This window comes from Notamacropus eugenii, chromosome 2 (assembly GCF_028372415.1).
Source record: "Notamacropus eugenii isolate mMacEug1 chromosome 2, mMacEug1.pri_v2, whole genome shotgun sequence".
In the NCBI taxonomy this organism is placed as follows: Eukaryota; Metazoa; Chordata; class Mammalia; order Diprotodontia; family Macropodidae; genus Notamacropus; species Notamacropus eugenii.
In genome coordinates this window covers 525932155-525954862 of record NC_092873.1, presented here as the reverse complement: position 1 = coordinate 525954862, position 22708 = coordinate 525932155, and the positions used below count along the sequence as shown (strand labels likewise).

Genomic DNA, 22708 nt, shown 5'->3' with positions numbered 1-22708 from the left:
TATTCCCTCAATAAATTCCTGTGACTCCCTATTACTTCTAGGTTCAAATACAAAGTCCTAAGTTAGGCACTCGAAACTCTTCGGAACCTGGTCCCTTCCTATTTTTCTGATCTCTTTGTACCAGACTCCACTATCTCCATGTTATCACTGGCTATACCACATGCCTGGAATGCTCTTTTTTTTCTGTGCAGAATCCCCAGCTGGCAATACCTTCCTGTACCTACTGTGTATTTCTCTGGCACATACTTATTTGTGTGTGTGTGTGTATATATATATATTGTCTCCACTGTTCCAGTGAGAACTTGTTCAAGGCAGGAATGGTTTCACTTTTGCTGTTATGTCCCTAGCACATAGTAGGCACTTAAGAAGAAGAAGGATGGGGAAAGGCAGGGGAAGGGGGTAAAGAGGTCTTTTGATCTTCAAGACAAACCTAGAAGTGTCTCCATAACCAGAGAGGGAAAAGTCTTTCTCTTTAAATTCCTGTATCCCTAAAACGCCCAGTTTCAAACTGCCTCCAGTCAGGGTTTTGTAAACAACGACGCCCAGTATAGAGCCTTCTTTCTGAAAAGAGGCTGATCCACAAAACAAGCCATTGTGTTCCAGCCTCCCCCTCTGGGTGCCAGGGAGGTGCATAATGGAGATATCTCTCTGAGGACACAAACAAGACAATAGCAGAGCTGGCAGGCAGTACTTTCAATGGGTGCATCTCCACATGGACAATAGAAATGAAACACCCAACACTTTGGAAGGCACTTGAACCAATTTCCCTAGTGGCCAGGCTGTTACGCCCTAGAGGCGGGGAGTAGGGGGGTGGCCCTGAGGCCTGACCCTCTAGGTCCTCCCTTTCACTGAATTCAAACTTCACAGAACAAATCCCAGCCCTAGCTGACCACACCTGAGTCAGAGATTCTTTTTCCTCCTCTTCTAACTCCCCATAAAAAAAGATGGTAGGATCATTGATTTAGAGTCAGAAAGGACCTTAATGGTCACACCAAGTTCTACCCCCTGGTTTTACCACTGAGGAAACTGAGGTCCAGCTAGGTGAACTGACTTTCTGAGGGTCATAGACCTTCCTGGTTACAGGATTCCATGCTCTACCCAAAACCTCTTATTCATACTCATAGTGGGTGTGCTTTTTAAAGTTTTATGATCCAGAGGGCAAGGTCTCAGCCCCGCACTTTGGAATGAGCATTCTCACGGCTTCTGGAGTCAAATGAAGGTCCTGGATTCAAATCTAGCCTCTGATCTTTGTGACCTTGGACAAGTCACTCAACCTTCATAGGTTTCAGTTTCCTTATCTACAACAGGATGGGTCAAGGCTAGATGGCCTCTGGGGTCTCTACCAGCTCAATGAGCTGAATCCTTTGGCATTTCCTTTTTTGACTGTACTTCTAAGGTAATAAACAGACCGTTGGGTTTAAAGTCAAAAAGACCTGGGTTCAAAGCCTGCCTAAGAAATTTACTGACAGCAATAGTAGCTTGTATTTTTATAGTTATACTAGCTATATAATATAATATATAATAGCTAGTATTTTTATACTATGCCAGGTGCTGCCTGTGGCGTGCCTATAGTGCCAGCTATTTGCCCTTTTCCTGGGGTAGAGACATCAAAGAGATGACATTAAGAGACTCACTTTCCAGTGAAACCTGAAACATCACCATGTAATAGGGAAATAGCTAACAAAATAAATAAAAAAATACAACATAACAGCAGATAATATATTTAAAAACTAAGTCAATACATGGCTTGGACACATCCTTATATACGGCTTACTGACTCCCTGTTTCTATGAGTCTGACATCATGGGGCTATTCTAGCATTGATAGGTTAAGTGATTTGTCCAGAATTGCATTTAGAGGCAGCTAACACGATACTATAGTGCATAGAGGACCAGGCCTGGAGTCAAGAAGATACAAGTTCAAATCCTGCCTCAGACATCTGCGTGACCCTGGGCAAGTCACTTAACCCTGTTTGCCTCAGTTTCCTGATCTATAAAATGAGCTACAGAAGAAAATGGCAAATTACTCCAGTATCTTTGCCAAGAAAACCACAAATGGGGTCATGAAGACTGAACAACATGACTAAACCACAACAGCCCCAGAAAAATCTCTAAGACTATAAATTGCCAGCCTGCTCTGGTAAAGGGAATGAATTAAATCAATGAAACTAGAGATCCAATCCCTGAGTACTTCTGGAGAAACTTAGGGGAAAATGACAATTTGTAGTGTCCTAGGATGCTAGTCTTAAATAGATAGAAATTCATTTTACAGAAGAAGAAACTGGGTCCAGAGAAGGAAATTAAATTGCCCAAAGGCTCATGGGTACTGAGCAGCAGAGTTAAGAATTCTCACTCTAAATCCAGGGTGCTCTTTGCATTTCTATCCCTGGAAGAGACATTAGACATTATCTAGTCCAGATAGGATTCCTCGCCATAGCATTCCTGAGCAGTGGGCCATCTATAACCCTAGCTTGGAGCTTTCAGCAAAACCTAAATACAACATTTGTGTGCCCTGGGCAAAACTTGAACATTTCAAAATATTACAGTGATTTTTATCTCTGGACAAGAAAGGCTGTTAAACAGCTTGGCAGAAATTGGATTTATTTCAACATCTTATACCATATACCACAATAAGCTCAAAGTGAATATACAAACCAAATTAAAATTTTATATATATATATGTTACAAATACCCCCCCTCCCCAAGAAAAGCATCAGAAGAGAACCAGCTTAGCCTTTCTTAGCAATATCTAGGAACTGAGTTCTTAATCAAACAAGGGATAGAGACGATCAAAAACATAAATCAATTTCCATTACATAAGACCGAAACACTTAAGCATTTGCAAAATGAATACAACTGGAATAATAATTAACACTTATATTGCACTTTAAGGTTTGCAAAATGCTTTACAAATATTAGCTTATTTGATTCTCACAACAACCTGAGAGGTACGTCCTATTAACCCCATTTTACCAATAAGGAAACTTCCAGTGTCACATAGCTAATAAATGTGTGAGGCAGGATTTGAACTGATTAGTTGTCAATTGGGGAAAATCTTTCCATTAAATATTTCCAATAAGGCACCAAGATATCTAGGGAACCAATACAAATATAGAAGACCAAGAGTCATTCCTCAACTGATAAAGAGCTAAAAGAATATAAAACAGCTCTCAGAAGAATTGAAAACTATTAACAATCTTGTGAAATATTTCTCTGAATCGTTAGTAGTAAGATAAATAAAAATCACACATATCTGAGCTTTCATTTTATACCTAGCAAGTAGGAACAAGGAACAAGAGATGAGAATGATCCATTTTGGTGGAACTGCCGAAAGACAGGCACACTAGTACGCTTTTGGTAGACCTGTGGTTTGATCCAATCACTCTGGAAAGCAATTTGGAATTTTGATTTTAAAAAAGTTACTCAAATGTCCATGCCCTTTAATCCAGGGATCCCACTACTAGGCATATGCTTCCTAAAGAGAAAAAAGTTCTCATCTACAGCAAAATATTCATAGCGACACTTTTATGGTGGCAAAAACTGGAAAGCAAATAGATGCCCACTCATTAAGGAGTGGATAAATGATCTGTGGTATCCGGATGTGATGGAATATTACTAGACCGTAAGAAATAAAAAATGGGAAACAAGGAAAGATGTCTACAAAAGGATGCAAAGTGAAGTTAGCAGTATAAAGAAAGGAACATAAACATTGCAACAATGTAAATGATAAGAATGAAAAAAAATGGAAATGGAACACTGTCAACTTGGGGCTGAAGAAGACATGAAAGATGAGATTCCCTCCCCTCATATAAGAGGTGGGGGACTACAAGTACAGAATGTGGCATATACTGTCAGACTCAGCTGATGTCTTGGTTAACTACATTTCCCCCCTTTCTTTTCCAGTCATTGTTAGAAGGAATACCTAGGTTATTAGGAGCTTTCAGAGGCATAGATTTGAAAATAAAGATGCTGTTAAAAGAAAAGATAACAATAAAATTTTCTAACACATGAAATTTCATCCTGCATTTGAAAAACTTGAGTTACTAGCACCTAGCAGCTTTTACACCTTCAATACAACATATGACCATATAAAAAAATAGCAATGACATGAAAATAGGCTTTTCATGGCATTAACTATATATGTATTTATTGCAAACTAATATTTTTAAAGGTCTTTTGTTACACACTTCCCACACAGCAGCATGCCTGGCATGGGGGATGGGCCTTTAGCCAGATGCTATTTTGCTTTACTCCTAGTCTCTGCCCTGCTCTCAAGTAACAAGGAATTTACGACATTCGTACCTTTCCAGGCTAATTTTCTGTCATTCCCTTTCTCACACTCACCTTTACCATCAAACTGGCCCACTAGCTGTGCCCTTTCCCTTTCTTTCTCCTCCATGTGATGTACTACTGAAAGCCAGAAGAGAGAGAGGGCCTGTTCTCAAGAGATTGCTGAACCTCCCCCTCACCTCCGCCCCTTCAGGTCCTTAGCTAATGGGCCACTACCTGCCCCAGGTCCTTGCTGTGGTATTTACTTCTCATTTCTGCTCCTGTTAGACTAGAAACTCCCTGAGGGTTAAGATTATTTCATTGCTGGCTCTGCTTCCCCACTGCCCAGCTCGGAGCTTGCTCAGAGTCGACGTTTCATGATGGCTGAATCGTTGGATTAATAGGCAGCCAGAGCCATTTTCCATCAGTTCTTTTTTTTTTCAAAGTTGTTTATATTGTGCTGAAGTCAGATTCCCTGCATCTCCCCACCACTAGTCCAGCCTCAGAAGCCAAAGAGAAGCATCCTCCCTTTCACAAACAGCTCTTCACTCAGGTCCCCACTGTTGTCAGCCAATCAGAACAAATGACAGGAAATGACAAAAGAACAAGCAAAAAGCTGATCGTTCATTTCACCACCCATGTCCCTACTCCAGGAAGGGGGGCTGGAGCCTAGGATAAAGAGTTAAGCTATGAACTAGCAACACTGTGACAACCCAGCCCTAAGTATATACAGGGAAAGGGAAAGAGAATGAGAAAGAGAATGGGAAAGAGAATGAGAAAGGAAAAGGGAAAGAGAATGGGAAAGAGAATGGGAAAGGAAAAGGGAAAGGGAAAGAATGGGAAAGAGAATGAGAAAGAGAATGGGAAAGAGAATGGGAAAGAGAATGGGAAAGGAAAAGGGAAAGAGAATGGGAAAGAGAATGAGAAAGGGAAAGAGAAAGAGAATGGGAAAGATAATGAGAAAGGAAAAGGGAAAGAGAATGGGAAAGGGAAAGGAAAGGGAAAAGGGAAGGGGAAAGGGGCCTCCCCCACTCCCACCCACAGCTACAGCAGCAGCCTCCTTCTCTGCACCTTCAGCTACCTCTAGGATCACACCTCTGACTCAAAGTCCCTGGCCAGCCCATTTTGTCTAATTGAAACAGCAGGTGAAATTTTAAGTAGGCCAAATGCAATTATCCAAATTGGAATCTGACACTGAGACTAACACCTAGACAGCCTCAGCAGGCCTCTTTGAAGTCACATATATGGAAATGCACCTCCCAGGGCACAGGTCTGCTCTTCCCTAAAATGATGCTGACTCACAGGCTACAGAGACGGATGGCGAGCTGGCACCTGCTGACATTTCTACCAGCCCTGAAGTGGCCCACATCCTGTCATGGGAGCAGGGAGAGAGCTGCATGCAGGACGGTGTTCTGAAAATTGCCATCGGATCCAGTGTAACAATTTCAATATCAAAAAATGAAGGGAGTGGGCGTGTAGTTTTCTAGGTTACTTTAATCCAGAGGTTAACTTGTTTTGTGTCCATCTAATGAAGCCTATGGATCACTCGCAGAATAATATTTTAAAATGCATAAAATAAAATATGCAGCACTACAAAGGAAACCAATTCTAAGGAAATATAGTTACAAAAATATTAAAAAAAAGGTTAGGGTTTTTGTTGTTTAGTCATTTCAGTCATCTCACTCTTTGTGACCCAATTTGGGGTTTTCTGGGCAAAGACATTAGTTTGCCATTTCCTTCTCCAGCTCACTTTACAGATTAGGAAACTGAGTCAAACAGGGTTAAGTGACTTGTACAGGTTATACAGTTATTAAGTGTCACAGAAGACACAGGTCTTCCTGACTCCTGGTCCAGTATTCTATCCACCTAGCTGTCCCAAGTTTAAGGTTAGAGCCAGGTTAAGAACTCCTGTTCTAGTCAATCTGATGTGTAATGTTAATGTGATTTCGTCAGGATAGGGAGGTCCTGGTTAGGGTTTCCCTCCACACTTCCACACTGGCATCTTACACTGGTAGAAAGTTGCCCACATAACTTGTCCACGGTGTCCCAGCTAGTAGTAAGCATTAAACAAACAGCACTCGAATCCAGATCTTCCTGGGTAATATTTGTGAAGTGCTTAGCACTGTACATGACACATAGTAGGAGCTTAATAAATCCTTGTTTCCTTCCTCCTCTTCTGATTTCCAGGTCTGCCCTCTCTATTCACTATTCTATACTGCCACTAGCTTCTAAATTGGGGCATCCAGAACTGAACACAACATTCCACAGGTGATCTGACCACATGAGGACTCAGCACCGCAGCTTGTACCTCAATGCTCAGTGATAATAACTAACTCACACTTAGATCGCCTTCTATGCTTACAAGCTTAGCTGGCGTCTTTTGTAGTGTATCATGAAAGTATTTTTATCACTGTTCTATGGATAGGAAACCAAGACTCCGAGAGGCTACACCAGGTTTTTCATGGTCAAAGGACAATAAGTGGCCAGGGTTGGATTCAATAACAACAGATGCATGTTCACTCCAGGTATATTTGGGATTCTTTCCAGAGCAACCCACCGCTTCTCACTCCATTCACTCAACCACCAACTGAAGACACCTGGGCTTTTACACATTTCTCCCTTCTCTGATCTCCAAGTCTACACTGTTATTTTCCGTAAGTCCCACTAAGTCCCCCACCTCAACTCACAGGTTCCCTCCTCCTACTTCCTCCCCCACTTCTACCCACCCAAATCCATTTTTGCCTTCAGAAATCCCAGAGCTTTGTCCTACGAAGCCCTCCTTAAGTAGTTCTCCCTCATCTGAACCCACAGCACTTATCTGTAGAATGAGAAAGTCGAGCTACATGACTTAAATGATTTCTCTGGTCTCCCCCATCCAAAGGTCCATGATTCTAGATCTAGACCCTTTCTCATGCTCTTGTCATATTCTAATTTGTTTTATATTTGTATGCCTCTCTTATCACTCCTACTAGACTGTAAACCCCTTAAAGGGAAGCCTATGTCTTAGCTATTTCTCTCGCCCTCCCAGGGCCTAAAACAGAAAACGTTGCATGTAGGAATATAATAGGTCCACAGAAATGATTGCTGATTGCATGTTTGGTCTCATAATTTCTACCTGTTCCCCCGAACCACACTTAAACCCACCCTACCCCACCCTTGGTCTCTACATTTTCCTGGCCAGATTATTATAAAGGCAATGTGCCACAGTGGCTAGGGCTAAGTGAAAGATGAAAGTCTCCTGGGTTCATATCCTGCTTCAACACTTCCTAGGTATGGGACTATTTGCAAAGCACTCTTTCAGCTTAAGATGCCATAGGCCCTACCTTGCAAAGTCATTGTGAGGTAAAAGACAGGGAAAAGTCCAAAATATTGCGTAAACTTTAAACTGCATAAAGGACACATCGAGGCAAAGGGGTAGGGGTGGGGAGAATGACTAGCTAGGAGATTTCATTCATTCATGCAGGGGAAATTCCAGTAAGAGAACTGTCTCCACCTGTGCAGTGTAACATCAAAGAGTCTTGTCACAACACAATGGGTTAAGGCTAAGGAATTTGCTCAGGCTCATGTATGAGAGGCCAGTCTAGAACTCAGATCTTTTTGATGTCAAGGCCAACTCTCTCCACATTGTGCTACCACATAGAAATTTCTGTTGTTATTATTAATATCTAAATATGTAGATCTGTAACATAATAATAGCAGCCCAATGGGGAAGCATCCCTCAAAAATCCACCACCCTTCCACTGTGTCACAGAAGAAATGCTTGAAGATCGAGTCCCGACACAGACCGCATCCTCCGATTTTAACAGTCACCACCCCAAAGCCCCATGCTGCCTACAGCCCGAGTTATTTTAGGCCTAACCTCATTTCTTCCAAACCTTAGCTCTACGTGAATTTCCATGGTTCTACATGCATCTTCCTATGGTGGGGCGGCCAAAAAAGCAACAGCTGTGGAATCAGGAGAGTCTTAAACTCCAATGTGCAGCTTATTATCCTTGTGACCCCAGTGGACCAGTCACTGCTCCCTCTTTCTAAACTCCAGAGGAGGAAGAACTAGAACATCTCGACATCCTCTTGTTTAAATCTTATCATCTCATGAGAGATATATTACCTAACAATTTTTAATGAACAAGGCTTTATATGACAAACTGGCTAAGTTTCAGCAAAAAGATGACTTTAAGAACTGAATCCCCTTAAGAGCATCAATTTAAAGGTAGAATAGACACTGAAGGCTACAAAATTGTAAGATCATAGGACCGTATATCTTGGAAGGGACTTTGGAAGCCTTCTTAGCCCAAACTCCTCTCTTTCCAGATGAGGAAACTGAGGCTCAGAAAAGTGACTTTTCCAAAAGTGAATAGCAGAGCTGGGGCTTGAACCCAGGTCCTTTGACTCTGAATCTTTCCCACTGTACCATACTACCTTGATACCTTATTCAATAATGTATATGATTTGTTGTCTTTGACCTGATCCTGCTCAATCCTACATTTTCATTATTTTTCCCCAAGCTGTCAGTCAATTTCTAAAGCCCCGATGTGTCACATGGGTGACCCTGGGTTACCACTGTCAAGGTCTTTGAAGCACATTCTCTAAGAAGGATCTATCAAGGTGAGAAGGCTCAGGTGCAGCCTTGGGAACAAAACATAGTCCATGCTGGCTGCCCACAGACCAGTCTAGCTAAGTTCCCATATGTTGACCACCAGAGGGATGGCCCCCACATAATGATGTTTTTTTGTCCCCAGAAAATCATAAATCCCTCTACTAAGGTGAAAGAATTTGAATCTATACTAATACAGAAGGCTCCCATACCAATGGAATCATGGTTGCTGGGAATGAGCATGTCAGTTAGAAGGAAACTTTTGTATCTTTTCACAGCAGCTAAAATGAGTTATGTTGGTTTTCTACACTGAAATAAATACCTTCCACCATTGATCTCATTCATCCTTCTAACAGAAGGTTTCCCATTCCCAACCCAAACAGCAGAAACACCCATGAAGGCTCTGGTGATGATTTCCCTAATGCTTAAAAGTATCTTTTCCTTCTCATTAAGTTCTAGTATGCATCAGGACCCACAGTCCTGGCTGTGTGAGCGTTCACAAGGCCCTTTACTTCCCAATTATACCCCTATATAAAATAGGAATAAAAATACCTGTAGGAAATGCTCATAGAACTGCAATGGGGCTCGAAGCAGAGAATGGATGTAGTGTGTTTTATGAGGCCCCAGGATCCTAGATTTAGTGTAGATGAGGACATCAGAGCTCATTTAGTCCTAGGGCTCTCAACTTTTGTATGTTCCAGATTCCTTCAACAGGCTGGTGAAGTCTATGGACCCCTTCTCAGATACATAAGATAACAAAAGAAACCACATATATTGAAATACAGCTATCAAAAAATACAAATAAAAAACAAGTTCAGGGGCCACACATTAAGAATCCTTAACTTCCAATCTTTTCATTTTTCAAGAGGAAAATGAGGGTCAGAGAGGTCATAGAATCATAGACTCAGATCTGGAAGGGACTAGTTTTACCCCTTCATTTTACAGATGAGGAAACCAAGGCCCAAAGAAGTAAAATAACTCACCTAAGGTGCCATAGGATAAGCCAGGACTTGAACCCAGGTCTTTTAGCTCTTGTGTCAGTACACTTTCCACTTTATGGGTCAATGAGTCATTTATTAGTACATTTATTAAATGTCTGCTGTGTGCCAGATACTTTGCCAAGCACTGGGAACACAAAGAAAAGCAAAAACCAGTCTCTCTTTTCAAGAAGCTCCCAGTCTAAGGGAGTAGACAACATGCAAGTATTAAGTAGGAGTAAGATGGGGACGATAAAAACCGGAGGTGGGCTCCGAGAAAGGCATCTTGCACAAGGTGAGCCTTCACTGAGACTTGGGGGAAGCCAAGCGATGCAGGGGAAATGTTGAAAGCTGGGAGAGAGAGTGCTTTGTGGGAGCCCCTCACTGAGAAAATGTTATTATGGGAATCCAAGTCACTTCATCTGGGAGTCTTCCTTTCCACTCTTGCAAAATGGGCATAAAAATACCTCTCAAGCCTCTACATCGAGGGCTGCTTGTGAAGCTCAGATGAGCCAACCAATAGAAGTGCTGTAGAAATATCAGCTTTTATGTGGGGGGTGGGGGGAGGATGGAGACCCAAGGGCTACTCCAGGATTCACCTCTTCAATTCAGCCCAAGTTATTTTATTCCCAGAATCTGCTCCAAGGCATATGGATCAAAATGGGGTAGTGTTTTCTTAAAAATGCCTGTGTTCTCTAGCTATATAACAGTGGGGCAAGTCAGTTAAACTTCCCCAGACTTAGTTTCATCCTCTGCAAAATGGGAATAACTACCACATCTACCTCACAAGAGCGTCGTGAGGATCAATGAACTTTCATATGTAAATATGTGCATATGTGTATAATGTGTGCGCACATAAATAAAACATGTGTGTATTTATATGTAAATACAGGTGGGTGCTTAATTCTATAGGTATTCACGCACACATATGTATGTGTGTAACTACCCACAAATATCAATATTTACATATAAATACATACAGTTAGCACTTATACAAGGCTTTCAGCTTTGCAAAGAGCTTTACAAATATTACCTCATTCCATCCTCAAACAACCATGGGAAGTTGGTGCTATTATTGCTGTCATTTTACAGATTAGAAAACTGAGGTAGAAAAAGGTTAAGTGACTTGCCCAGGGTCATGTAGCTATTAAGTATGTAAGGTCTGATTTGAACTCAGGTCTTCCTGACTCCAAGTCCAGCACTAAATAATTTCTATTATATTAGATATCCCATTTAAATATTGGCATTTATAATTTTATGTAAGTGATTCTAATCCTTAAAGTGCTATATAAGAACTAGCTATATTGTAATAAAAGAAATGAAGAATTGTGCTTTATTTCTCCTTAAAATGTGGGAACCTTCTAAACTCTTAGAACAGGAAGGCAAAGAAGGTGTCAGGAAGCAGTTGTAGAAACAACATTCCGCTGGCTGCAGGGTGAGCCACCTTTTTAGAGCTGGTTCCATTACTAGGTTGCTATGTGATGTCACTTAGCAGTCAGAGGATGTTAGAACTAGAAGGAGAATGAGCAGTTGGCCTCAGTTTCCTCATTTGTGAAGTGCAGCTTTGCAGACCTCTAGTCAGATATCCTCTAATGGGGGTCACTTTCATGTCTGGGTCAGACTTGATGGCTACTGAGCCAACTCAGCTTTCAACTTCTGCTCTTCTGTGACTCAGTGATCCCTTGCACTAAAATTCTGTGATTCCAGGAGCACGGCACAAGAGCAAATAAGATTATATCATGTTTTTACATTTTCAAAGAATTATCCATACCTCATCATGTGAATCTTACAACAACCTTCTACTGACAGCAGAAAGATCACGGGGCTGAAGTCAGGTGAGACCTGATTTCGAATCCTCCCTTGGGGCCTTAACGCCAGCTGTGGGATCCATCCTTACCCATCTAAGCTTCAATTTCCCCATCTGCAAAATGGGAGTAACACCACCTATAATATGTGACTCCTAGGATTACTGTGAGGGTCAAAAGGGGCAATGGCTGAAAACTACTTTGCAGACCTTTCTTCAGTAAGTAAATGGCAGCTACTCTTTACAGTTGTTATTATTGTTACATGCAAAAGGTAATTGCCTCAAGTATTGGGTAGGATGGCCACCAACACAAGCTCTGTGACTGAGCAAGTCACAGCTTGTCAATGGCCAAGTTAAGGGAGGCTCAGAGAAGTTAGTGATGTCCCATAGTCAAACAGTTGAAAGGTACCTGCAGAGTCTTAAACTAAATTGATTTCACTTACGTTCAGGGCTCTTTCCACTAAGCTAAGAACTCCAAGCTCAGATATGAACCCCTCTATTTACTATTTCTGTGACTGTGAACAACTCACCATCTGTCGGGGCCTCAGTTTCCCAAATCAGTACGGGGATTGGACTAAATGCTCTCTCAAATCCCCTCTAGCTCAAAACTCAGCCAAGATTACTTACACAGGTCACACCTGGGGGGAGTTGCAAAGTTGATTATGCTAAAGTCTAACTTGGGGCAGTATTTTTCAAGCATGATTTTTACATTTCATGCTCCCATCTGCTTCTCACTACACTGATTTGGCACCCTTCAATTATCACAAAAAGTGTTATTGCAAAAGACTTTTTGCAAAAATTCAAAGTTTCCACATTGCTTTTCTCCCCAAAGCAGTCTCTTAAGCAGGAATTTTAGGAACTGAGGGTTGGAACCAAAGGCAGAATATTTCAGGAACTAAAAGGTCATGTAGTTCATTTGGGTCTCAGGCACACCCTGCCTAACCAGAGTCATCATCTGATTCACATCTCAGGCCACAGAAACACACAGAAACACACGCACACACGCACACACGCACACCCGCACGCACGCCAGGAGGGTTAGTTAAACGTCAGATGCCTTCTTTCCAAAACATCATTTTTAGAATCCGCCTTTATCTGGGAAATCAAACAACGAGCAAGCGGTAGCCAGGCACCAAGAATAAGCAAAAACTCTCCCTGCCCTCAGGGATTTTATATTCTAATGAAGAGCTATATATAAGATACTTTCAGAGTTGCTGGAAGATAACCTCAGAAGCTGAGATAACCTTAGGTGGAAGAGCACTATACTTACTTCTTATCCTCTATAACTCCCACAGGTAGGTACCATTTATTATCCTCATTTTATAGATGAGGTTACTAAGGGTCAGAGAGGTTAGGTAACTGGCCCAAGCTTACACAGCCAGTAAGTTTCTAAGGCAAGTATCAAAGCCAAATGAACCAGATTCTAAAGCCAGCGCTCTATGCAAGTCACTTTCCATTTGACATAGTGCCATTTAGTAGAGAGCATCTATTCTATAAAGTAATGAAAACAGAGTAAGGGAGCAAGGTCCAAAAGAATAGTAACCCCTGATACACCCTGTGTTAACATCTTAGTGCTCACTTTTACATGGTGCCTGACAGTTTAAAAAGTACTTGCCTTGTGTTAACCCAGTGAGGTAGGTAGGGCAGTCATTGCTGGACACATTTTATAGACTGAGGCAAGGCAACACTATTTCTTAATTTCTTAATCTCTGCTAAGCCTTGGGGACACAAATAAGAGCAATAATAATAATCTTGTTCATAGGATCATCAGTTTAGAGCTAGCTAGACGGAGTTCTTAGAGATCAAAGCTATCATTTTACAAATGAAGAAACTGAGATCCAGAGAAGTGTTTGGGTCTCAAATCAAGGTCAGGGAGTAGTAAGGGGCCTGAGCTGGGACTCTCTCACGGATCAATAGCAGAAAATACATCCCATTTGCCTTTATATCCCCAACTTCCCAATATGGTATCTGGCACCAAGTATTATTTTTTTTAATAAAACTGTTGATTGAATAAATGATAAACTGCATGATACTGCAGCATGTCCTCTCTCCAAAACCAAGAACCAAACCATGTCAGACGTACAATGGACATTACAGCATTCTTCATTTGAATGATTTTCTGTTGGACGTGAATTTGTCAAAGTAATGCCTTCTTCCTCCTCTGAACTCATGGAGGATGTGTGATTTATTGATAATAACACCCTCAAACATTTAGGTAGCCACAGATTTGTAAAACCTTCAATGGCTATCAACCCCTAGGTTAAATGTTTTTAACCTAGAGTCTATGAACTTTTTTTTAAAGAATTGTTTCCTTTGTTTTCCCTGTGTATTTTGTTTTATGCATTTAAAAATATTACTCTAAGAAAGGGTTCATAGATTTCACCAGACTGACAAATGGGGCCACAACACAAAGAAGGTCAAGAACCTCTGCCCTGGGTACATCTAAAAGAGGCCAGGTTTCAAGTTTCTCTTATTTTGCTAGCAGAGCTGCTCCATCCTCATGACTACCATCAAAAAGATAGTGAGGGACTTTTAACTATTATTAATCCAGAACAATATGAACTACACTCTTATACCATCAATAACTAACACCTCCCTCCCCTCCTGGGCTAGTCAAGGGCTCAAAGGTGATTTTCACCTTTTAAAAGTGGTACTTCAGGAAGTCAGCTGGTTTGCCTTACCTTTCTATTCAAAGAAAGCTTAACAGGTAAAATTTGGTTACAACAAAGCATATTAAAAAAAAAAAAAACAGGACTGGGGGTGGGGTAGTGGATTGACATAATGAGTTCCCAGAAAGGTTATCAATTGGTTAAAACAAATAATTACTTTCACATGCACTATGCCTAAATTTAATTCAGCTCTACTTCAAAACGACCCAAGTAATAATCTACCCAAAGGACTCCTCGAGCATCCTGTATTAAAGTTCCCAATACTAACATGATCTCTAAGGCCTCCTAAAATGAATCACTTTTGTAAAAACAAACTTCCAACCTCTGTGGCTTGCAAAGTTAAACAACTATCCTCTAGCCAAAGAGCTTCACCATTCATCACGGGTAGATTAAACTTACGTTTAGCTAAGGAAAATTTCCAGCTTTAGCTAGAAAGATATAGCTTCCTACCAACGCTTTTCAAAATGCTTAATTGCAAAGCTAGATATAAAATCCCCAGGCCTTTCAATCTCGCCTTCATTAAACGTCTAAAAAATATGCAGGCAAGGTAAAGGAATACAAACGTAAAAAGGCCAAGCACAAGAATGGCGAAGTAAATGTCGTTTTACAAACACTAAAAAGCTCTTTATAGTGATGCATCCATCTCTGAGGTGCTCAATAAAGGTTATTACAGAGAGTGGGCACGAGAGTTAATATGGCACATTACTCTACGTGATTGCAAAGAAAAACGTTAGCTTTGATAACAGCTGAAAGGCCACAAAAACAAGCACGATACTTACGCTTTCCCCTCTTCTCATCTACTGGCCAGACAGAGTTAAGGCAGCGGCTGCTCCCCGCCCTTCTGCCACCCTCCCAGCCGGCCCGCCCTCCCCTTCCCCCTCCCAGCTGGTGTATTCACCAGCCCCGAGATTAAGAGGCGCAATTTCCAGGCTGCAGGGCCCCTGGCCACATCTAACGTTTCCTCGCTCCCTGAACCGGGGAAATTGGAGACGGGGGTGACCTGGTATTAGATCTCCCCGGGTCCCATTCGAATGGCTGAGCGGGCCAGAGCTGGGGCAGAGACAAGAGCAGGGCTGGGCCTCCCAGGTGGGTCGGTAAGGCGATGCGCCGCAGGGCCGCACGTTCCATCCTCCCCCCAACTCAACTCCCCTCCCCGCCCAACTCCCCCGCGGGCCCAGCACCTGAGCTGTCCATGGTGCTGACGCCTGTCGGTGGGCGCCGCGCGGGACTTTTAGCTGCTGCCGCTGCTGCTGCTGCTGCCGCTACCGGGGTCACTCCAAGCCTGACGCCGCCGCCACTGCCGCCGCCGCTGCTCCCACCGCTGCAAGCGCCCGAGTCACCGCTGCTGTCCACCAGCTGCAAAGATTCGTACCCATCATTGTTGGTCTTTTTCCGGTAGCTCCCGAGAAGGCTCATGAGCAAGGAGAGTGGGGAGATAAATAATTATACGAAGAAAGGAGAGGCAGGGGGAGGATGAAGGGAAAGAAGGAGGGGAAATTTCAGGGGGAGAAGAAAATCACAGGTGCATGACCTTCCTGGGGGAGGGGGAAGAGGTTGGGGAGCAAAGAAGGAGGAAGAGGAGGAGGAAGGGGCCCGCAGCACCCTAGGGCGCGTGCAGGGACGTGCGGCTCCTCCCCACGCCCAAGGAGACCGTTTGCTCTAGGGCTACGCCAAGCCTCCGCCCTGGGCTGAGCGCGGATCCCCGGGCAATGGAACAGCCTGAGCTGGAGCGCACGGGACGCCTGGTGGGCGGGCCAGGGAGAGAGGGAGGGAGGACAGAAGGGAGGGAGCGAGAGCTCGTGTTGGCTGCTGTGGCCGCCACCGCTGCTGCTGCTGCTACAACCACCGCCCGCCTACCGAGCCCAGGCTCGAGTGGAGCTACCCGGCCCTCCCAGGCTATTGGCCCTGGGCCGGCTGCCCCCCAGCTCCGGAGGGCCCGGAAGCAATCCCGTAGGTGTCAGCGGTTAGGCTTCTGCAGCTTCTTCAGGCAGTGCCTGCACCTGGCTCGAAGAGGGCTACGGGGAAGGACGGCTCTGGGTGGGAGGGGGATGTGAGTGGGAGGAGAGGAGGAAGACCAAGGGGGAGGAATGGAAGGATTAATAGAAGGGCGTGGGGTACTATTAGCAGGTACGTGCGGTATTCCCTCGGATTTAGCTCTTTCCCTTACTCTCACAGACTGGAGGGTGGAGGCTCCCAGATATTAGCAAATCCGGACACTACCAATTTCTGTAACTCTGCCTACAATTGCGTAGTGTTTCAAGAGGGGAAGATCAAGCTGGATGGTGACCCTACTATGGTCACTGTTTTTTTCTGGAAAATAATAGACTTGTTTATACGTTGGAAGAAACATCCTTAAAAAAATCATAGGTTCATAGATCTAGAAGGGTCTTCAGAAGAGAGAAATCTCCTAGAGAAATCTCCCCAATTTGCAGATGAGGGAACTGAGATCTGGGGAGCTTGTGACTTGCTCACAGTCACACAGGCACTAAGACAGAGGTGGGATTTGAACCCAGTTCCTCTGACTTCAGAGAGAATTTGTCATCTCCTTAGCATCAGAGTGCCCCATCACAGCACGAGGAGATTTCTGTCCCAATGATATATCATGGCATAACAACAGGCCTTTGCTACTTGATGATCAGATTAATTTGACAGCAAAGTAAATGGAGGCACAATTGGTGGGTAGCTGAGGGATCCCTTCCTTCCCTTCCCTTTCCCATTGCTTAGTTTCTGGTAGAAGAGTGCCTTTCCTCCCTATCCCCAACCCAGCAAACTTAAGTCCCTTCTAGCTTTCACATTATGTGATTCTAATTAGAAGCAAATGGAAAACATGAAGAAGACAGAGTGAGTTTATTCTCATCGGACTCCATGCAACTTTTGAGGACTGTTTGGGAAGCAGGCAGGAGCTATCACTAGGCTGGACCTGTACTGTGACCTGGGTAGTATAGCACCAGAGATTCCGTTATTCCCAGGTTATTGTAGAATGCAGATGAGGAAAACTAGGGCCTAGGAAAAGACTATAAAAGTTGCTTGGAGTCAGAGGTTTTTAAAAGGAGTCATTTCAAAGTCAACCTCCAGAATTGTTGGCTTTGGCCCATGAATCATTTTAAGGTACAGGATTATGAAAGAGAGAGAGAAAGAAAGAAAGAAGGAAAGAAAGAAAGGGAGAAAGATGTGAGATTTCAGATCTGACAAATAAGAACTTACATTTAAGTAGCACCCTAATATTTACAACAGGCTTTATCCTGAACTCTACACAGCCTCAAGACAAGTTTTAATATCCCCATTTTATAGATGAAAAATGTCAGAGCAGCATTTGAATGGCGATCTCCTAAACCCAAATCCAGGTCTCAAAGAACCGGAAGGCATTCAGGGTGTGAGGGAGAAAGATATGAGTAAACATCTCCGGCCTCAGACACTGAATGGCTGTATGATCCTGGCCAAGCAAGTTACTTAATCTCTAGTTCCCTCAGTTTCATCATCTGTAAAATGGGGATAATAATAACATCTACTTCCCAGGGTTGTTTTGAGGATCAAATGAGATAATATTAGTAAAGAAATTTGTAAAGCCAAGTAGCACCTGGCACATAAGAGGCACCACATAAATGTTAGCTGCTATTACTATTCTGATAGCTGGCATGTACAGTGACTGTAAGGTGTGAAGAGGGCATCATATCAAAGAAAGGAGAATCTAATGAGCTTGGTGATACCAAATTCACACCAAAGAAAGTACTGTGTACTACTGTTACAACTCAGCAATTCAAAAATCACCACAATGAAAACTGCTCCAATCCCTTCTAGACATCCTAGAAGAAACAGATGCAGTTTACCGATCCGTCAGCAGCAGTTCAGAGTTCTTGCATAGAGCACAAAAGCCTTGCAACACATTCTGGGAAGTTATTCAGGACCCTGCCCCTACCAAACTGGCATTTGGATGAAATACGTGGATTGACTTCTTCCCAGATTCCTATCTTCCCTGACTGCTGCCATAAGAAGATGCCACCTGCCATTGGAGAGCAGCATATTCATGCAGACAGGGCATCTCCATCAGCCAAATGAAAATTCTCTGGTTCATTTCGCCCACTTTGATCCTCAGTCCAGATTTTTATTGGTCTCCTCAGCAGCTGCGTGCTTGTTTGGCTGGCTCTATGAGGCAAATGTACCAAAGGGACGATAATTATAGCTGGATGGTGTTCAGAGCTACTAGAACGCCGATTCAGTTGGAGCAGAGAAAGAAGCTATGAGTGAGGCAAGAGCATTTTAGCTGAGCCCTCTCTTCCTAGGGTCAGAGCTAACTCTCATCTCTGATAAGGCTCAGCAAATGTCAGGAAGAGGGCAGGGTTCCATCTGTGTAGTTCGTATTTATGTTCCCCTGTAAGTCATCAACAGGAAGGCCATCCTCCTAGGGGACTTCCTCCAAATGTCTTGTTATTTTGATGGCGAGCAAGAAGCACATAGACTGTCCCTTGGACATCCCTTAATCTGGCCCTATGACTGACCCACCTCCTTTTCCAATTATACAGCACCCTGATGAAAGTATACATACACTACACACCACACATGCACATATACCCATGTTTTCACATGTGCTCATATGCACACACCCACATGGACACACATGTAAGTGTGCCAAGGATCTAGGGTTTCATTGGTGTAGGGAACTCTCATTGTTAAAAATCTTATGTGCCAATATAGATTAAAAGAGTTGCCTAAGGTGTATAGAAATCAAGTGACAGGCCTAGTTTCATATGGGTGATAAGTACAACATGAGAGATTAGCGTGTTGGTACTGAATGTTAGTATTCTCTCTAGTCTTTATCATGGCCTGCACACGCACGCACGCACGCACACACACGCACACACGCGCAAAAAATTTCTTCTATTCTCAACATTTCATTCATGCTTCACCTACTGAGAAAGCATCTGGCTTTTCTGTTGCATATAAAGTGGCTGGATTAGGGGAACTTAGAGATAAAGGAACTTCTCAAAAAAGATAAAATTCCTTTCCTAAAAAGATGTCAATTCTAAACCTTTCCATTAAGTTGTTTTCAGATAAGATGCTGAGCTGCAGACAAACTGCTATGGAAATCCTGCAGATGAAAAAAATATATATGTCTGTGTGCTCTGTAGCTCCCAAATTTTGGAATAAAAGCTGGAGTACATGTATTGTACAAGCCATCATAGGTTTCATTTTGAATGTGATTTAATATAAAATCAGTCAGAATAATTTGTGAAACTTTTAACAACATTCCCCAAAATAAAAATTATATTTAATACAAACTATAAAAAAAAGAAATACACATAGCTACACCTGCATAAAGGTTTTTAAAGGAAGGAATTTTAGTCTGAATATATCAAATCTGATATCATTATTTCTACCCTGAAGATCATATTAAGAAGAAACTTCTGAAACTATTTAATTTGGACAAGAAAAATAGTTTATTTTTCACTGAAAGGGAATGTATTTCCTAGCTATATTAAATTTTCAATTTTATGTCTTGAATGATTCACTTGTGGAATGTTGAAAGCTCAGCCTGGTAGGTTACCTTGGGAACTATGAAGGTCTATGTAGAAGCACGTGCATTTTCCAGACACATTTTTGGAAAACCAGACTCTGCTTTAAAAGTCTTGACTGTGTATAAGCACGATATACTGTGTATTGTATTTTAAATTAGCTGGACCTTTTTTTAAGACAATAGAAAAGAAAACACAATCTAAGTCTTACTACAAACTTTTGGCATTAATAGCCCCATCTTAGGCTCCCAAGTGCAAGTTCAAGTGCAAGAATCATAGGTTTGGGGCTGACAGAGACCTTAAAGGTCATCTAATTACAACCCTCTCATTTTACAAATGAGAACACTGAAGCCCAGAGAGAAGAAATTACTTGCTCAAGGTCAGATCCCCTAACTCCAAATCCATAGTTCATTTCCCTGAATCCCTGTTTGCCTGTGGTTAAAAATTGAACAGAGGAAGTGAGAACATAGACCATCAAAAGTCACAAAAAGCAAAAACATGTAGATCAGGATCAGGACCTCACCCCTGTCCCCCAGGACAAAGAAAACTCTCAGAGTATCCCAGTATGCCTGGTTGGAAAGCTTTCAGAGGTGGGGAGACACTCAAGACATTACTAGTCACAGTACACTGGTACACTGCCTTGGTTCAGCTACATCTGGAAAATGGGATTCAGTTAGGAGAATCATATTTTAAAAGGGACATTGACAAGATCTGATATGTCCAAGAGAGGGCAGGCAGCCCTGGATGGTGAGAAAACTTAAGACTACATCATAAGATTTGGTTGAAAGAGCTTGGGATGTTTGTACTATAGAAGAGAAGGTTCCAGTTATCACATGGAAGGATTCAGCTTACTCTGCTTGGCTCCAAAAGAAAGAACCAAGACAAATAAGTAAAAGTCATGGGGAAACAGAATTCCATTCAATATCATGAAAAACTCTTTAACAATTAGAGATAGCAAAAAAGTGATCAATCAACAAACACGACTTTATTAATCCCTTGACAGCAAAAGGGAATTTTAGAAGAGGAGAAGATTTAGAAAGAAACAGTTCTCTTTTGGACATTGGACATATTGAGTCTGAAATACTTATGGGATCCTGAAGATGTTCAAGCTAAGACTAGAAGACCTCATCCACCATGCTGTAGAAGAGAGTCAGACTTCAAGGACTGGATGACCTTGGGCAAGTCTCTTTCCCTACATCAGCAGAATTTTCTTCATCTGTAAAATGAGATTAGAATATATGGCCTTACATCCTTTCCAGCTCAAGATTTACAAGCATTTTTCCTTTTTCCTATGGCTCTAGGGTCTTTATAGCTCCAATGTTCTCTGATTCTATGTGCGTTTTTATCGTCAGGGTAGTTGCTGCTAAGACGATCCTTTCATCCCTTCTAAGCTGACCTAGGAAAATGTCAGCAAGCACCACAAAGTCAGCCACTCTGGGGAGCCAGGTGCAGGTAGCTAGATGAAAACAGCTGAAAAAGCAGCTTGTAGAGCCACCTTCTGGGAGCATCAGGGAAATGCAGAGACACCCTTGGGAGTCCTCAGCAGAGAACAGTGGAGGAAGAATGGGCTTGTGGAAGGCCTCCACCAGGAAGCCTCAAAATTTGGGACTTGTTCCCCTCATAGGACTGTGGGAGTTAATGGTTGCTCAGGCCAGGGTTCCTGCTTTTCTCTTGATAATTTTCTGTTTGAGTCCCCAGCCCCCAAGAGTACTGCCACTGGTGGTGCCACTGCCACCTGCTCCCTATGTGATTCAGTCTGTGACAAGGGATGAGGATACAAAGAAAGGGTGAGCAGACACACACACAACAACAACACCCACCCAGTCCTGATTCTCAAGGAGATCACTTAGACAAGTCACCTAACCCTGTAAATCTCAGTTTCCAAATGAGGGGGTTAGACCAGATAGAACTTCTAAGGTAACTTTTAGACCTAAATCTCTGATCCTTTGAAGACTGTAAAAAAGTAAATTTTAGAAGATTAGCTAAATAAATGTCTTAGACTCCTTCTTCCAACATGTTGTATGAGTATGTAAAATAAACTCTGGTCAGCAGAGGGTTGCATTTGGTTGATATTCACCTAGTAAAAGTTTTCCTACATCAATAAGAACATAATGATTTATTTAGACAGCAAAGAAATCAGAAGGCATGGATTCAAACCCTGGCTTACAAGTTGTATGTCCTCACAGGGATAGCTATTTTTTAAACACACACACACACACACACACACACACACACACACACACACACACACACACCCTCAATATATGAAGTACTTAGCATGTTTCTCTACTTACAGTAGAATCTTGGTTTACAAATGCTTCGCTGAACTAGGAAAAATTTTTTGCAAAATTTGTTTTGTGGGGTGAACAAAAATTCGCAGTCCAAACATCATGTTTGAATTTGAATGGCTACCAAAGGGATGACCCTTACTATGGGCAATGGTTTCTTTTGAATCCATATAAGATTGCATGCTGTCTATGGGAGGGAGGGGGAGAAAATTTAAAACTTATGGAAATGATGGTTAAAAACTGAAAACACAATAATTTTTTAAAAAATATAAAAAACAAGTGTCATCAGATAGATTCCTAGTCGGAAGCGAACATCAAGAAAAAAAATCAGTGAGTCAAAATATGAAAGTGATTCTAAAGAAAGGAAAAATAAGTGAAGGCAGTAGTGCTAGTCTTAATTTTAATGAAAGGAGCATAAGAGAAAACACTCCCGATACTGAAATCCCCCCGATGTTATCATAGGAGATTCTCCTTCCAAACAATAACACTTTCTCCTCCTCCTCCCCCCCTCCTCCCCTCCTCTCCCTCACACCAGCCATGACTCTTCTCAAAGATAAAGTACAGGTTAATTTATCTTATTTTCGGTTTATATTATGTA

General features: G+C 42.3%; 1 protein-coding gene across 2 annotated transcripts in view; it reads right to left on the bottom strand.

Moving 5' to 3' along the window:
* The window catches only part of DNAJC6 (DnaJ heat shock protein family (Hsp40) member C6), a 197954-nt gene that overhangs the window by 108925 nt on the left and 66321 nt on the right, over positions 1-22708 (bottom strand). Inside the window, exon 3 of one of the 2 annotated variants that reach the window (XM_072649751.1) lies at positions 15494-15668. In XM_072649751.1, coding sequence (XP_072505852.1) covers positions 15494-15506 — 13 coding nt within the window. In that variant the 5' untranslated portion in view covers positions 15507-15668. Of the gene's footprint in view, positions 1-15493; positions 15786-22708 lie in introns of those variants that run through there. The other variant, XM_072649750.1, reaches the window with a different exon arrangement.